This window comes from Taudactylus pleione, unplaced genomic scaffold (genome assembly GCF_031769625.1).
Source record: "Taudactylus pleione unplaced genomic scaffold, aTauple2 ptg000400l, whole genome shotgun sequence".
NCBI lineage: Eukaryota > Metazoa > Chordata > Amphibia > Anura > Myobatrachidae > Taudactylus > Taudactylus pleione.
In genome coordinates, this window is record NW_028284802.1 from 2,636,951 (window position 1) to 2,655,515 (window position 18,565).

General features: G+C 47.0%; 1 protein-coding gene across 1 annotated transcript in view; it reads left to right on the forward strand.

Annotated features, from left to right (window-relative positions):
* The first annotated feature begins 292 nt into the window (after positions 1-292).
* LOC148506517 (class I histocompatibility antigen, F10 alpha chain-like) overlaps positions 293-18,565 on the forward strand; it is a 221,024-nt gene continuing 202,751 nt past the window's right edge. Inside the window, exon 1 of the mRNA XM_088446651.1 lies at positions 293-401. Coding sequence (XP_088302777.1) covers positions 353-401 — 49 coding nt within the window. The 5' untranslated portion in view covers positions 293-352. The remainder of the gene's footprint in view (positions 402-18,565) is intronic.

An 18,565-nucleotide genomic window follows, 5' to 3' on the forward strand; every position in this document is an offset into this window, starting at 1 on the left:
TTTTGCAATGTGATCATGGCCGGTACTGACATGTCCTGATTGCATTGCAAATGCGATCATTAATAAATGGGGCCTAATGTGTTTAGTCTCTGGCACATGTCACTTTCACTTTCTCGCTCAAGTTTTCTAACCTTTCCAGACCTCCTTTGCTTGGTAACTGCTGATCATCTGTCTGCTCATTTTCCTATTGGTTAGAGGCCTAGACACCATCCAATCAGCAGAGAGATCACACCCCCTGTATACAAAGTTACTGAGTCACTGGGTGACACTATTATTATACTTGTGAGTTTCTCTCTGGGAAGTTTCTTCTGTTACTGATCCAGGTCCCCCCCAATATATCACACACAGGAGGATGTCCCCCCTCTTCCTGCTCATTCTGGGGGTGTCGGGTGTCTTCTCTGGTGAGTATATGGGGGGGAGCAGGTATATAGTAATTTCTTTGTGTGTTATGTATGTCATATTACTGCAGTATTAGTAGTAGGGGATTGTCACTGTGTAACAGTTTATTATTATTATTATTATTATTATTATTATTATTATTATGTATTTATAAAGTACCAGCTTATTGCTCAGCACTGTACACACTGAGAGGATCATGATACAAATAAATAACATACAATGACATGAAATAGGAAGGGGAAGATGGTCCTGCCCACGTGAGCTTACAATCTAAGCTACGTGGGGAACATTTGGTACAGGAGGTAGCGGTATGACAATTGTAGCTGTATGTGATGTGCTGTGGTTAGAATGAGGGGAGACAGGACCATCCTTTACCATTTACACTCACTGATCCTCCCCCTGTTCCTCTCCTGAATGAGGACATCAGCTGAACCAAGATGGAATCCAGAGAGGGGCTGATATATCGGGCGGTTGGGCACAGCATCGTCTAATGTGTGCCGGCCACTCGATATGTCGTCCTGTTGGCGGGTGGGGGTTGTCAGTCGGATCGCTGGGTACACACAACATTTAATGTGTGCCCAGCTTAAGGGGGTAACTAAAGGGGTGTTTATGTAGGCCAAGTACAGTAACAGGGTTTTACATAATTTGTGTATCACGCAAATGTGGAAGCACCAGCAGATCTGACCCTTAGTGTAAGGTTGCTGCTATTTCCAAGTTGGAGAAAGGACCTCTGTGACGTAGACACCACGTGACTGATGCAGGAGGCTGGACCGCTCCTGCGTTACCATCCACTAGGGCATAGAGGGGGAATAAATATTTGTGGCGAGCGCAGCGAGCCACCGTGCCCGAAGTGTGGCGAGCGTAGCGAACCCGCGAGGGGACAGTTTTGGTCCCCCGTTAGCATCCCCGCCCCTCCCCCTTTCAGGCCGACTCACGTGGGTGTGACGTCACAGGGCCATCAGCCCTGTATAGTCTAGACCTAACCCTTAGTGTAAGGTACACACTGATGATGACGATGATAACCATCAGCACAGACTGTGCAAGTGTGTAACATAGAATGTAAGCTCTCACGAGCAGGGCCCTCTTCCCTCACGTGCTTCTCCTCCCCCTACTCCTAGTATCTTTTACTCCTAACTCCCCAATTGGCACCTAACACTTGGTTGCTGACGCCCTGCTGCTTGTGTTATGCAGCTATGTGTATAAACCATGTCCTTGTCCTGCATTGTTTTGTATTACTATTAACAGTTTTTCTTGTGTGCTCATTTATGCACTGTGTAATGCTGTCCATCCACTAGCAGACCATAGAAACGACAGCACGATTATGACATTGTAATTGTGCTGTCGTTTCTATGTCTGTGATAAGCCTACACTGTGCGAGCAGTCGTTCAGCGCAGGCTCATCAATCATCTGGCAACATGCTGAACCTGACGTTATCGTCCGGATGACCAGCATGTTTGCCCGATGATTGATGTCAGAAACGACCAGCAGGCGCGTGCATCGCTGTTTGTTTCAACTTTAAAATGCCCGATTTGCAGACGATTTGCAAGCCGTTGCACGCTTGATGAATTTAGCCCCATGCTGAGCGTGCTGGGTGACATTATGACAGGGGGACACCACATTACTGGTTTCCCTAGTATGGTATCACCAGCCCGGCCGTCCATGGGAACTTTGCACTGTGTGTCTCCCCAATTTTGTTGCTACCAGCCTAAGTTAAGGACACAGAGGGGCGCTGTTTTCACAAAAAAAAAATAATGACTTTTTTACACAGGGGTATATTTACTAAAGTGAGAGATTTTAGAAGTGGAGATGTTGCCCATAGTAACCAATCAAATTCTAGCTATTATCTTCTAGAAGGTGCTAGATAAATGTTAAGTAGAATCTGATTGGTTGCTATGGGCAACATCTCCACTTCTTTTTTTTTAAAACATATTTTTATTGTAAAACCGCAATAAACAATATAACATATTGATCAGAAAATGACAAGACATCAACAGGACCACAACAGTGATGTGCAATACAATGTATCCATGAGGAATGTAACAATACAGGAATTAAAATGGTGGTTCACCTGAAGACAAGGTTTCTTCATTATACCAGGCTGTAAGTTGAACTGCAGCTCGAAGCGTGTCTTTAACCTGAGGTGTTAATGTGTGAACATATGGGAGCCAAATATTAAAGAACTTCTCTGCTTCCTTGTCTTTATTAAGGGATAGTTCTAACCAATCCATATTAAATAGGTGCGTAATTCTAGGTTGTAAAAGACTGAGTGTTAAAGTGTCAGTGGATATCCATTGAGATAATATTGTTTTTTTCGCAGCTGCTGCAATCTTTGCTAGTAATAGACGGGCACCTCCAGGGGCACAGGATGATCCAGATGATGGTACAATATCCCACATAGCCCACTCGGGTGTTAGTTCAAAGGCAATTCCCAACTTGGTGGAAATATAGGTGTGTACCAAGGACCAGAACCTCTGTACCTCCGCACAGTGCCACATACAATGCATTAGATCCGCATCAGGTTGACCACATTTAAAACAATTTGAGTCTGTGGAAGTACCTGTGATGAGTCTTAATTTGGGGGTGAAATAGGCACGATGCAATAATTTATACTGCATTTCCGCGTATGAAGCCGAAATTAATTGCTTATTGAGTCTAACAAAAGATTTCAAAATGGTGGATAGGGGTATGTTAGGGAATGTGGAATGCCACTTGGCAAATCCCACCGTCTCCACTTCCAAATTTATTTCCCGGCGTATATAGGTGTATAGCATAGAAGTGGAAAATGACATAGAGAGGCAGCGAGACAGCACATCATCCAAACCATTTTTCCCAGGTATAATGGGAATTTTAGGGAGTAAAGTATTGACATAACTACGTATTTGGAAATATATAAATAAAGGGATTTGGATACAGGGAAATTTTTCCTGTATTTGGTTATGAGAGTAAATAGTCATTGTGGAGAGATCCAATAATTGATATATGTAACTCAATCCCTGTGTGTTCCAGGTTTTGAAAGTCTGTGTTAGAAAACCAGCATCAAACCCTGGGTTATGGCCGATAGGAAGGAACAAGGAGACATTGGGAGGGACTCTCATTTGAGTTCTGGCTCGGCGCCAAGCCAAGCATGTAGTATGTAGTAGTAGATTTTGTGCTACGTGAGGTGGAAAGGACAAGGGTCGTGTGTGTAGCAAACTAGCTAATGGCATTTCAACACTAAAAGATTGCTCTATTAGCGTGTCAGCAAATCCATTTGTTCCTCTAATCCAGTCAATTGCGTATCGGTAATTTGACGCAATAGCATAAGATTTTAAGCAAGGGAGATTAATTCCGCCTAAAGCAGGTGGTTGTCTGAGTTTGAATAATGAAATCCTGGGTTTTTTGTTCGCCCAAATGAACTTGCTGATCGCTTTGTTAATCAATTTTAAATCAGATTCTAAAGGAAGCAAGGGGAGCATCTGAAAAAGATATAAAATCCTAGGAAAAGATATCATTTTAATTAATTGACATCTACCGAGATATGAGAGTGGGAGATGTTTCCATTTTTTAAAATCTAAAAGTGTACGTTGTATTAAAGCAGGGAAATTGACTGAGTATAGGGCGGAGGGATGTGCCGGGATATTAAGGCCTAGGTATTTTAGAGTTGTTTTGGCCCATTTAAATGGGAAAGAATTTTTCCAGTTTTTTGTGACGTCCGAGTGTAGGGCCAAGGCCTCTGTTTTGTTATAATTTATCAAAAAACCAGAGATAATATGGAAGTCTTTCAGGATATGAAGAAGTTTAGGTATGGCAGAATGTGGGTTCTCAAAATACAGTAATAAGTCATCCGCATACGCGGAGACTTTCAAAGTATTATTTCCGATATTTATTCCCTGCCATTGTTGACATAGCAAAAAGGTGCGGATAAGAGGATCTATAGCCAAGTTAAATAATAAAGGAGATAGGGGACAACCCTGTCGGGTTCCCCTATGTAGTCTAAGGGATGGAGTATTCAGGCCGTTAACTGTTAGGAATGCTATAGGGGTGTGGTATATTGTTTTGAATAATGTAATAAATTCGGGACCAAAATTTTGTAGCTGGAAGATGCGCAGTAGGTGGTTCCACGACACCCTATCAAAGGCCTTGTCAGCGTCGCAGCTGACAAGGAGCGTTTGGTTATTTCTCATTTGGTGAGATTTAGTTAATCCTGCAATCAAATGTCGGACGTTGATCACTGAGTGTCGTCCTTTCATAAACCCAGTTTGTGCGGTGTGTATGAGATGTGGCAATACTAATTGTAAACGTTGAGCGATAATACCAGTGAGGATTTTGAAATCCTGGTTGAGCAGAGATATTGGCCTATATGATTGGGTCAGCGTAGGGTCTTTCTCAGGTTTCAAGAGAAGGATAATTCGGGCCTGGTTAAAGTCTGGTGGTGTTGAGGTTCCCTTCAATATTGAATTAAATAAGGAAACTAAATGAGGGGTTACAAGTGGATTTAATATTTTGTAGTACTCGGCACTAAGGCCATCTGGGCCGGGTGTCTTTCCGTTGGCCAGGGACTTGATAGTTAGAGCAACCTCCAACTCCGAAACAGGAGTTGTTAGGGAGTCGCGGGCCTCTTCAGAGAGGGAAGGTAGATTAGCCTCTTTCAAAAAGTTCATCCCCAGAACAGGGTTATCATCCTGTGCGGAGTATAAGTCTGTGTAATATTGTAAGAAAGAGGCCGCAATGTCCTCGTTGGTATGTAATGATCCTAGGGGACCTTTAAGAGAAAGAATGGGAGAGGATGTTTTCTGACTTCTCACTATATTAGCTAGCAGTTTGCCCGCTTTATTTCCCCAACGGAAATAGCGATGTTTCTGGAAATCTAGATAATATTGGGCTCTTTCAGTGCACAATGTGTCATATAAATTTTTGTTATTCAAATAATTCCGCCGTGTCTCTGTGTTGTTATTTTGCAGCATAATGGCATACGATTGTGATAGGGCGTTACTCAATTCCGTGAAACGTGTGTTAAGTTTACGGCGTTTATGGGAAACATATCCCATAATATGCCCTCTCACTACTGGTTTAGATGCGGCCCAGAACAATGATATGTCGCCAATATGAGAAGCATTATCATTATTATAATTAAGAAATTGTTGTTCTAAGTATTTTTTAAAGTCTGGAGAAGTGAATAAGTATGAGGGGAATCTCCAATTGAAGGAAGATGTTTTGGGGGTAGATAGTTGTAACGTGAACCATGTAGGCGCATGATCGGAGATGACTATGTTTTCTATATGAGATGTTTGAATCCTATTAATTAATGAGCTTGAGACCAGCCAGAAGTCCAATCTAGCTGAGGAGTGATGGGGGTGGGAGTAAAACGTGTAATCACGTGCTAAGGGGTGGAGGTGTCTCCATGGGTCTACTAGGGCGAGGGATTCAATTAGTAGTTGTAGCGTTGGAGATGTGCTGCCCCGCCACTCACCGGATGCTCCCGTTCTGTCCAGACTAGGAGAAAGAGTAGTGTTGAAGTCTCCTCCTATGACGAGGGCGCCTTCTGCCCAATTCTGGAGTCGGGCGTAGAGATCGGAGAAGAATGCATTGTTGTGACCTGTGGGAGCGTACAAAGTGACAAGCGTGATTAATTCACCTTCTAAATTCAGTTTAAGAAAAAGAAATCTGCCCTCGGTGTCCAGGATCGAGTCTACAACTGTGTATTTTAAAGATTTATGGAAAATCACCAGCACCCCTCTTTTTTTAGATGTGAAAGATGCAGCTGTATAATCTTTTATCCATGAGTCTCTAAGAGTATTAGGGTCACCCTGTCTCCAATGGGTCTCCTGTAGCACTGCTATGTCAGGTTTAAATTTTTTAAGTTGTTGTAGTATTTTACGCCGTTTAATCGGGGTGTTTAAACCCTCTACGTTCCAAGTTAAAAATCTTATGTTTTTTTGTGTTTTAGTGAGATCAGCAATAGAGTGAGACATTGTGTTATCCTATACCTGTTCTGTAGATCAAAAAAATGAACCATCGTAAAGAGACCATCACGCTCTCAGTCCCAGCATGCAGAGAGCGCCTGCAGTAAAACCTTGAAAGTGCCATTACAAAAATACACATAACACAAAAACAAAAACATGATCTGCCATAATGTATGGAATATAACAAACATAATGCAGTCTTACAATTTTTGAAAATTTTAAGAACCAAAAAATAAGGCTCTACGGGCCTATTTAAACCCAGTGAGGTATAAAAGTATCGATAATTGAAAAAAAGAAATAAAAGAAAATAAAAAAGGGGATATGAAAGAGGAGGAATGGTAAATGTGTAAAAGGAAGGGGAGAAAACAACAAACCAGAGATTATCTTGACAATTCTGCCGTTGACGTTTAGCAGTTGTTAAAATAACCAGAAATCTTGAAAACAAGCATAAGATATATATTTCCAATAACAAACTCTCCATGTTTGCGATAGGAGACGGATTTGTACAATTAAATGTATCTTCTTAAGTCACGATATCATTTTGAGGAGTGATTTGGTCAGTTAGAGAGTCCAGGAAAGTCTTTGCAGACGATGGAGAATCGAAAAAGTGTTGTTTGCCGTTATGTAGGACTTTCAGCTTCGCAGGGTACATTAATGCAAATCTCAGTCCCAGATCAAATAATGCTTTACAAATAGTAGAGTATTCCCTTCTTTTCATTGCTACTTGATACGAGAAGTCCTGAAACAACAACAATTTGTGTCCCTGATAGGTGAGGCCTTCTGATTTGCGGTAGGCGTCCAGTATGCGAGTTTTGTCTAGGTAGTTCAACATTTTCATTATGACAGGCCTAGGTCTTCTCTGGTCAGAAGCACGGTCAGGGCCTATGCGGTGAACTCGTTCTATGATGAGGGTATTGGAAGAAGCCGAGCAATTGAGCTCAGAGGGTAACCATTTAGAGACGAAATCCATGAGATCTCTTTGCTTAACAGATTCCGGTAGGCCTATTAACCTTAAATTGTTGCGGCGATTCCTATTCTCTAAGTCTTCCAATTTTTCCTGCATAGCAGAGATCGCTGATTCCTGTGTACGTATTACGCTTTGTGCCTCTGTTAGCTCATCTTCAACATTGGAGATACGTTGTTCTGCTTCCGTAAAGCGTCGACCATGTTCCTTAAGTTGCGAAACTGCTGATTCTATAGCTTCTTTGAGGCCGGACAGTTTTTTGTCAAGCAAGGGAGAAAGAAGCTCAGATATTTCTTGGGCTTTAGCTATTGAGGCGGTACTAAATTGAGTCGATTTAGAGGTTCCGTCCAGAATATTGTCAGCTGGAGGTGAAGTAGGAGAGTCAGGAGATGATGATGGAGCTACATTTTTGTCTTTCCCTTTAGTAGTTTGACCTTTAGGTGCACGCTGTGGTCTGGCCACAAACTTCTCCATGGTATAGGGATGTGATGTGCGATTTAATCAGGAGCCACTAGGGGGAGCCCCAGGTGTTCAGGATATATATGACACTGGGTCTGTAAATTAAAACTTATAGTATGGCTTGTGAGCACTATCTTTGGACCAGACAAGACAAGATCACAGTATGAGGACCCAGCAACACCACCCTGCTCCCTGGTGTGAGCAGCAAACAGAGAGGATTGTGAAAGGAGGTAAGCGCTTGCTGCAGCAGCTTAATCAGGTCTCAAAAAATGGCGGCCGCAGGTGATGTGTGGCCAGCGGGGAGCTTGTAACTGAGGGACGTCCCTGAAACGGTGTCCAGGCGTCCCGCTTGTTCCTATGGGTCTAATAATAGCTCCGGTGGCTGTTGCTGAAAGTGGGGAGGGGAGAAATTATGCCCGGCCGCGATCCAAGATGGCGGCCGCGGGCAGTGCCGCTTTTCCAATGCGGCTGTACTCCGGTGTTGTGGGGCAGTGCGGGGGGCCGGGGCATGCGCCGCTCTTACCCGCGTTATCCTAGAGACCTCAGGGTGGCTTTAGGTGAGGCAGTGAGTCTCTCCGGCGGCGCTATGTCTCGGCTATATGGAGCCGGCTTGGGAGCCCATTAAAAGTGCGGCCAGGTCGTTTGGTCCGCCCACCGGAAGTCAAACATCTCCACTTCTAAAAACTCTCACTTTAGTAAATATACTCTTAGAACTTCATCATGGAGACTGTTATAGATGATCATTTATAGGGAATGGGATGAAATACCGGCGGCTGAAGGACCGCTGCTTCGTTTACTGACACCGGAAGCCTGACAGTTCAGGATCCCGACGTGGACAGGTAAGTCTCCTATCCACCCCCTCTCCCCCCACCTAACCCTCCCTTTGTGGTGCCTAACCCCAATCTCTCCCCGGTGGTGCCTAACTCTAATGCCCCCCCTCCCCACACAATAACATTCTCAGGGGGGTGTCAAACCCTAATCCCCCCTCCCTGCACCCTAACACTCCCAGGGGGGGTCCTGACCCTAATTTCCCTCCAGGGGTGCCTAAACCTAACCTCCCCTTCCCCGGGAAGCAGCTCATACTTACCCGGCCCTGGACATTCGGCAGTCCAGGATCCCGACGCCGGTATCCTGATCCCCTTCTTGATATCGGCGTCGGCATTTTGTCGGGTGGCGGGAATCCGGTGTCTGTATTTAGCCAGCCGGCAGTTTATATAAATGTTCCCCCAATGACACCATGCACTTGTGCTATACAGACCTGACTTTGGGCCTGATTCAGACCCACTCGCAAGCGGCTGTCCGCTCGCAAGTGGGTCGATGTTGTGCTCTGCGCATGCGCACGACGGCGGGAGCTCCGTCGTGCGCATGCGCCAGACGCGACGAGCGAAGGACTTTCCTTCGCTTGTTGTGTCTGATCAAAGGGGGCGTGCTGTCGATGTCGATTGACAGCACGCCCCCTTTGGTGGGCGTGCCGGGGGCGTGCCTCCCTGACGGGGGCGTTCCCAAGGGAACGCCTACCGTCAGAAGCCGGCCCACTGACATCACTAGTGATGTCAGTGGGAGTGATTTTGGCTCTGATAGAGCCAAAATCACTCCGGGGCTTGCGGTTGATAAACTCAACCGCAGGCTCCGGCTCGCAGTTTCGATGGTCGCGATGGTCACAACCATCGCGGCCATCAAACTGCACGCTCGTATAGGCTGTGGGTGGTGACCCACAGCTATACGAGCGTCCAGGAGGACGCTCCATTTTTATGGAGGGCGGCCCTCATTCAGAGCGTGCGCTCTGCTCAGAGCGTACGGCTCTGAATGAGGGCCTTTATCGCCACCTTGTCAGCGAATCCCCGCCCTTTTTGCAGGTTTGGGGTCTATTTACTAAGCAGTGATAAGTGACAGAGTGAAAAGTGATAAGTCTGTGATAAGTGCCAGCCAATCAGCTCTCAACTGTCATCTCACAGGCTGTGTTTGAAAAATGACAGTTGGGAGCTGATTGGCTGGCACCTTATCACAGACTTATAAATTTTCACTCTGTCACTTATCACTGCTTAGTACATAGACCCCTTTATCTCTGATGAAGTGCGGCTCTCTACTGAGCATCATAATGGCAAATGATTTAATAGCTAATCCATCCTGTCGCTGTCTTTGTACCACCCGCCCTGTCTTTGTCTGCTCCTCCCCGTGCGCTGTCTGCTGGTAAGTACTGACCTGCCCCCCATGCCCCACCCCCAGTTCTGTAACGCCCACCTCAGCTCCTCTGCTTCTTCCTGTACCCAGCTCTGTAACTTGTCCCAGCTCCGCCGTCCCCCACTCTGTCCCATTCTGCCACGCTATTTGTCCATTGCTCTGTCCCCCTTTGCTCCCTCAGCCCCCCTGCTCTATACCACCACCACCCGTCCTTGGATGCATACATACCTACCTCCTGCTAGGACCTGTCCAGTTGTTGTAAAGTTGGAGCTATTGGAGTTGCGCTCATCTTAGCAGGTTATTATATAGATACACAGTGGTTGAAGTGAGAATTTGGATGTTGAGGAATGGAAATTTGAATAAAATACCGGGGGGGGGGGGCTAGGGGGGGCTTGGGCTGGAGGCTGCCTAGGCTCCCAGAAACTTTAGCGATTGTTATAGTGTGACATTTATTTTAGATACTTTTTAAATCTATACAGTATAATGTTATATTATTATTTATTATTATTATTGTTATTATTATTGTCCTTTATAAGGTGCCACAAGGGGTGCGCAGCGCCTTACAAAGTACAGAAACAATATGAACAAAACAAGATACAAGTGACTTATAGTACAGGACATTGCAGGACATGGACAAGGTGTATACACATTGCTGCATCAGACGTCATTATACCAACATAAGCATCAGGGCAGCAGGAACCAAAGGTTTGGTGCTGTAGGCAATGGGGAGGAGATGATGGTATAAGTGAGGGAAGGAAAAGCACATGAGGGAAGAGGGCCCTGATTGTGAGAGCTTACAGTCTAAAAGGGAGGGGCATTAGTGTGAGGGTAGGTCACATGTATACATCAGTGTGAGGGTAGGTCACATGTATACGTCAGTGTGAGGGGAGGTCACATGTATACGTCAGTGTGAGGGGAGGTCACATGTATACATCAGTGTGAGAAGAGGGCACCTATGTACATGTCAGTGTGTAGGGAGGTCACATGTATACATCAGTGTGAGGGTAGGTCACATGTATACATCAGTGTGTAGGGAGGTCACATGTATACATCAGTGTGAGGGTAGGTCACATGTACACATCAGTGTGAGGGGAGGTCACATGTATACATCAGTGCGAGAAGAGGGCACCTATGTACATGTCAGTGTGTAGGGAGGTCACATGCATACATCAGTGTGAGGGTAGGTCACATGTATACATCAGTGTGAGGAGAGGTCACATGTACACATCAGTGTGAGGGGAGGTCACATGTACACATCAGTGTGAGGGGAGGTCACATGTATACATCAGTGTGAGGGGAGGTCACATGTATGTATCAGTGCGAGGGGAGGGCACCTATGTACCCATCAGTGTGAGGGGAGGGCACCTATGTACGTATCAGTGTGAGGGGAGGGCACCTATGTACACATCAGTGTGAGGGTAGGTCACATGTACACATCAGTGTGAGGGGAGGGCACCTATGTACACATCAGTGTGAGAGGAGGGCACCTATGTACACATCAGTGTGAGGGGAGGGCACCTATGTACCCATCAGTGTGAGGGGAGGGCACCTATGTACACATCAGTGTGAGGGGAGGGCACCTATGTACACATCAGTGTGAGGGGAGGGCACCTATGTACACGTCAGTGTGAGGGGAGGGCACCTATGTATGCATCAGTGTGAGGGGAGGGCACCTATGTACGCATCAGTGTGAGGGGAGGACACCAATGTACGCATCAGTGTGAGGGGAGGGCACCTATGTACGCATCAGTGTGAGGGGAGGGCACCTATGTACGCATCAGTGTGAGGGGAGGGCACCTATGTACGCATCAGTGTGAGGGGAGGGCACCAATGTACGCATCAGTGTGAGGGGAGGGCACCTATGTACACATCAGTGTGAGGGGAGGGCACCTATGTACAGCCGTGGCCAAAAGTCAATCCTCAAGAGTTGGGTGGACAAACAAAAACCCACAAATTCTGACAAACTCCAAGCATTGATTAGGTAAGAATGGGTGGCCATCAGTCAGTATGTGGCCCAGAAGTTGAATGACAGCATGCCAGGGCGAATTGCAGGGTCTTGAAAAAGAAGAGTCAACACTGCAAATATTTACTCTTTGCATAAACTTAATGTAATTGTCAATAAAAGCCTTTGACACTTATGAAATGCTGTAATGTTACGTCAGTATACCATAGTAACATCTGACAAACAGGTATTAAAGCACTGAAGCAGCAAACTTTGTGAAAACCAATATTTGTGTCATTCTCAACTTTTGACCATGGCTGTACTCTATAGTGACAGCGCGTATGATATGATGCTGTCCTGGGGATCACCTGGGGGGCGATCGCTAACACTGCGCTCTTTTAACTGTGTATGTGCACCCATGTGCAGGCTTCAGGCAAATGAGAGGGTGGGAGAGCGTCCACCATACAGGGGAGGGATTAGATGACCCCTCTCTGTCTGGGCATCCTGTACAGGCTGTAGCTGATAACACCATATAAAGGCAGTCTTAGCTAGCAGAGACAAGCCCCAAAAACGCTAAGTGCCTGATTCAGCAGTGCGTGGAGTTACAGTTGCTGGAGCATACTGTATGTTTGCGGAGCCGCGTTGGCAATAATATGCAAATGCCAGTACCAGCCGTCCCCTCATGTGCTAGCATGCACCTGAATGTACAAGCACTGAGACCCCCACTGTCTTCTCCTCTGCATGATGTAACACCACTGCTGATTCTTGGCACATCACTATCGCGTGCACCAGCGACACTCGCATCAGCCCTGTGGCAGGTGCAGAGGGTCTGATTCAGTGCCGGACGCTATTTGCGCTCGCTCGTTCAGAAAAAGGGGGTGGCTATTTAAATTAACCGTTCGCTCTTTGCGGTCTGTTGACGCCTCTAGGTCTGAACGAGCAAACAAAACATGCGGTCGTTTTTTTGTAAAAAACGCCCCCTGGCCGCTCGCATCCTACGTCATGTCCGCTATTTATTAGATTAATCGAGTACATCGAACAGCGTATGAACTGCTCGCTATTCTTGTGGTTGGTTTTTCCTACCGCAATCTTGCGAGCAGTTCTGGCTATAAAATAACCCAGTGACGTGGTCGATGATGCTGCTGTATTAATTATGCACACCCATAAAACGCCTGTTTTGACCGTTTGGCACGCCTGCGTTCTGATCACCACTCCCCGTTTTCAAGCACCTTCCTCTGTTACCACCAACATACGCCTCATTCTGTCACTCAAAATAGCAGGCATTCGCTATTTAGCGAGCACACGATTTTCGGCCGCACTGACTTGTTCGCGCATGCGTATTACAATCCGTACAGATGCGCAGATGTGCGAACATTGCTCGGAACGAACGAGCGGCCGCTTACAAGCGGCTCTGAATGAGACCCAGAGTCTCCGTCTGTACTTGGGGCCCGATGCAGACCCGCTCGCGAGTGTAGGACGCTTGCAAGCGGGTCGATGGTGGCCGAATGCGCATGCGCACGACGGAGGGAGCTCCGTCGTGCGCATGCGCGAGACCCGCAGAGCGACGAGAAGTTTGTCGCTCCGGGTCTCGCACCAAAGGGGGCGTGCTGTCGATGTTGATTGACAGCACGCCCCCTTTGGTGGGCGTGCCGGGGGCGTGGCTGCCAGACGGAGACGTTCCCATGTGAACGCCTACCGTCTGGAGCCGGCCCCACTGACATCAGTAGTGATGCCAGTAGGAGTGATTTTGGCTCTGATAGAGCCAAAATCACTCCTGGGCTTGCGGCAGCGAGACCCTACCGCAGGGTCTCATCGTAAGCCCGATGGTCGCGATGGTCTTGACCATCGCGACCATCATCATGGACGCTCGCTATAACTGTGGGTGGTCACCCACAGCTATACGAGCGTCCAAGAGGCCGCTCTGTTTTTAGGGAGGAGGGCCCTGATTCAGAGCGAGCGCTCTGGTCAGAGCGTTCAGCTCTGAATCAGGCCCATGGTCCCTGTGGCTGCAGCTCTGCATCTGAGAATGCAGCCCCTTTTACTGACACACCCATAACACGCCCACAACACTCCCATAACATACCCACAATACTCCCATAACACACCCACAATACTCCCATAACACACCCACAATGCTTCCATAACACAACCAGGACACTCCTATATCACACCCACGGCACTCCTATATCATACCCACGGCACTCCTATATCATACCCACGGCACTCCTATATCACACCCACGGCAGTCCTATATCACACCCACGGCACTCCTATATCATACCCACGGCAGCACTCCTATATCACACCCACGGCACTCCTATATCACACCCACGGCACTCCTATATCACACCCACGGCACTCCTATATCACACCCACGGCAGTCTTATATCACACCCATGGCAGTCTTATATCACACCCACGGCAGTCCTATATCACACCCACGGCACTCCTATATCACACCCACGGCAGCACTCCTATATCACACCCACGGCACTCCTATATCATACCCACGGCACTCCTATATCATACCCACGGCACTCCTATATCACACCAGGATGCAATCGGAAAACCGACTGTCTTAATCCCAACAGCCGGCTTCCCGATTGCTTTATCCCAGCGTGGGATAAATGACCGGCATCTATATCTAGACGCCTGTCATTTACCCGATACCGGGAGACCGGCGCCCGGCATCCCGATTGAAGGGATGCCGGGCGTCGCCAGCGGACAGCCGCGGGGGGGAGGGTTAGGTTTAGGGCACCCGGGGGGGGACTTCGGGTTAGGCACCCCCAGGGGGCTTTGGTTTAGGCAGCGGGGAAGGGGGAGGTTAGGGTTAGGCACTTAGAGGGGGGATTAGGTTTAGGCAGCGGGGAAGGGGGGGTTAGGGTTAGGCACCCCTAAGGAGGGTTAGGGTGTTAGGTTAGGTTAGTAGATACTTACCTATCCACGATCTGGATTTCCAGCGCTGTCGAGCTTCCGCTGCCGGGATCTCTGCTTTGTCGGCCAGGCGCTGACGGGATTCGAACTGTCGGCCACAGGGCCGCCAGTATTTCATACTGATTCCACCACACCCACGGCAGCACTCCTATATCACACCCACGGCACTCCTACAGTATATCACACCCACAGCACTCCTATATCACACCCACGGCAGTCCTATATCACACCCACGGCACTCCTATATCACACCCACGGCAGCACTCCTATATCACACCCACGGCAGTCCTATATCACACCCACGGCACTCCTATATCTCACCCACGGCACTCCTATATCACACCCACGGCAGTCCTATATCACACCCACGGCAGTCCTGTATCACACCCACGGCACTCCTATATCACACCCACGGCACTCCTATATCTCACCCACGGCACTCCTATATCACACCCACGGCACTCCTATATCACACCCACGGCAGTCCTATATCACACCCACGGCACTCCTATATCACACCCACGGCACTCCCATGACGCCCATAACACACCCACGCAAAACAGATTTTTTTTTTTTTTACATTCACTTCAGGCCTCCTCCCAGTTACCACCCTCAATTGCCCATGGTTTTCCCACAACATTTCTGATACATCATCCCATACACAACAGCGCATTTGTACATACACTCAGGTTAACACAGGCGCCGTAGGGGTTGTCGGAATATTTTGCACATACGCAGTAGCAAATAATTGCTCTACTACGTGAACTTTGGCCTTGCATGCACTTAGCGCCTCTGACTCAGCCGCTAAGTGTACGGAGCTCGGTAAATTGCGCAATATTGCTGTCCCCATAAAGAACTACTTTTTTTAATAAATGTGGTGACACTTTAGTAACATCTGAGATATCGCTGGCATTAGAGGAATAATAAATAGCAGCTAAAATTAACACATACAATTACATTTAAAATCCTGTGCAGAGTCACCCTGTTATTCCTATACTTACCTCTACCCTACCAGAATGTCCGGGGGACTCTAGAATGCCATGAACTTCCCATGTAAAGTTGGCGGTCCAGGGGCTGCGTAATTGTGATTTGCTTCATCGTGGCCACTGTACAGTAACATAAATCATGGCAGTGTACAGTAACATAAATCATGGCACTGTACAGCAACATAAATCATGGCACTGTACAGTAAAATAAATCATGGCACTGTACAGCAACATAAATCATGGCACTGTACAGTAAAATAAATCATGGCACTGTACAGCAACATAAATCATGGCATTGCACAGCAACATAAATCATGGCACTGTACACTAACACAAATTATGGCACTGTACAGCAACATAAATCATGGCACTGTATAGTAACATAAATCATGGCATTGTACAGCAACATAAATCATGGCACTGTACAGTAACACAAATCATGGCACTGTACAGTAACATAAATCATGGCACTGTACAGCAACATAAATCATGGCATTGTACAGTAACATAAATCATGGCACTGTACAGTAACACAAATCATGGCACTGTACTGCAACATAAATCATGGCTCTGTAGAGCAACATAAATTATGGCACTGTACATGGCACTGTACAGTAACATAAATCATGGCAGTGTACAGCAACATAAATTATGGCACTGTACATGGCACTGTACAGTAACATAAATCATGGCACTATACAGCAACATAAATCATGGCCACTGTACAGCAACATAAATCATGACACTGTACAGCAGGAGGCAGGGCCACAGCCACCTGTATACTAGGGATGGTCATCGGTGTTACCATTGATGGTCACCATCGATAACAAAATAGCAAGTACCCATCAATGGCTACAAACTATTCAATGGATGTCCATCGATGGTATCACCAGCCGATGGTCATTCCTGTTTTTTTGAATGACTGGCCCGTGGGCCAATCAGTACGTGGGGATGGGGCTTCGCGGGTACCAGGGGGTGGAGCTATGCTCCGAGTCCCGGCACCTTGGAAAAATAAACAAAAAATTCAATTATGCTTAGACATTGATGTCAAAAACATTCGACATCGGCCATAAATAATCAATGATTCTGAATCATCGATGGACGATGGCCATCCCTACAGTATACCACCTCTGGCATTCTCTGAGTGTAATGTAAACAGTGGGAGAGTATGCCATAACAGAGGTTATCGCAGGATATATAGCTTAGTGAATAGGCCCCAGAGTGAAATGCTATTGTGTGAAATGATGAAGCAAATGTAGAAGTTTGTATCAGTGATACCTCACACCTCTACGTCACAGTCTGTCCCCCTGTGATATCTGATTTCCATTGAATTTCACCATAAGTTAGCTCATTCCCCAATTTGAATGTGCTAGTAACCCCCGACCTACCTCACACATTGTCCAGGATGTGCTAGTAACCTACCTCACATAGAGCACAGGATCCAAATGTGCTAGTAACCTACCTCACACAGAGCACAGGATCCGGATGTGCTAGTAACCACCTCACACAAAGCACAGGATCCGGATGTGCTAGTAACCTACCTCACACAGAATCCGGATGTGCTAGTAACCTACCTCACACATAGTCCAGGATCCGGATGTGCTAGTAACCTACCTCACACATAGCCCATGATCTGGATGTGCTAGTAACCTACCTCACACATAGCCCAGGATCCGGATGTGCTAGCAACCTACTTCACACATAGCCCAGGATCCGGATGTGCTAGTAACCTACCTCACACATTGCCCAGGATCTGGATGTGCTAGTAACCTACCTCACACATTGCCCAGGATCCGGATGTGCTAGTAACCTACCTCACACATAGCCCAGGATCCGGATGTGCTAGTAACCTACCTCACACATAGCACAGGATCCGGATGTGCTAGTAACCTACCTCACACATTGCCCAGGATCCGGATGTGCTAGTAACCTACCTCACACATTGCCCAGGATCCGGATGTGCTAGTAACCACCTCACACATTGCCCAGGATCCGGATGTGCTAGTAACCTACCTCACACAGAGCACAGGATCCGGATGTGCTAGTTACCTACCTCACACATTGCCTAGGATCTGTCCTCTCTCAGTATCTGTACAAGTAGTGAGGTGACAGCGTTGCATCGGGGGGTATTGGGTAGGGTGGGTGATATAATGACTGAGGACAATTGTAGTGGTGGGAATGAAGGTTTATTTATATGGAGATGGAATAGATAATAAAGGTGTCTGTCAGGTGGATTCTTTCAGGGTACACCCTTTATAGGTATAGCAGTAGGGGTTTGGTAAGATATGGGCATTGACCATCAATGGTCTGGCACTAGTAATAAATATTTTTTCTGTTGATGCTTATTCACCGATGGTGAACATCAGCTGCGGGAGCCCGATGGTAGCCAGCAGCCTGTGCAGCCGCAGTCTGTTTATATGCAATCGGTAACCATTCATGGCTATGCTGTGTATGGACATCCTTATGTCTGATCTGTATAAATGTAGGGTAGGTAGTTGCTCTAATCAATTTATTGGTCCATCACAGGTGCATGTAAGGGAAGGGTTAATCTAGACTAGAACAAACTAAGGGCCTGATTCAGAGCCGCTCGTAAGCGGCCGCTCGTTCGCTCCGAGCGATGTTTGCCCAACTGCGCATGCGTACGGATCGTTATACGCATGCGCGAACCAGTCAGTGCGGCCGAAATTCATGTGCTCGGAAAATAGCGAATGCCTGATAATTTGAGTGACAGGATGAGGCGTATGTGGGTGGTAACAGG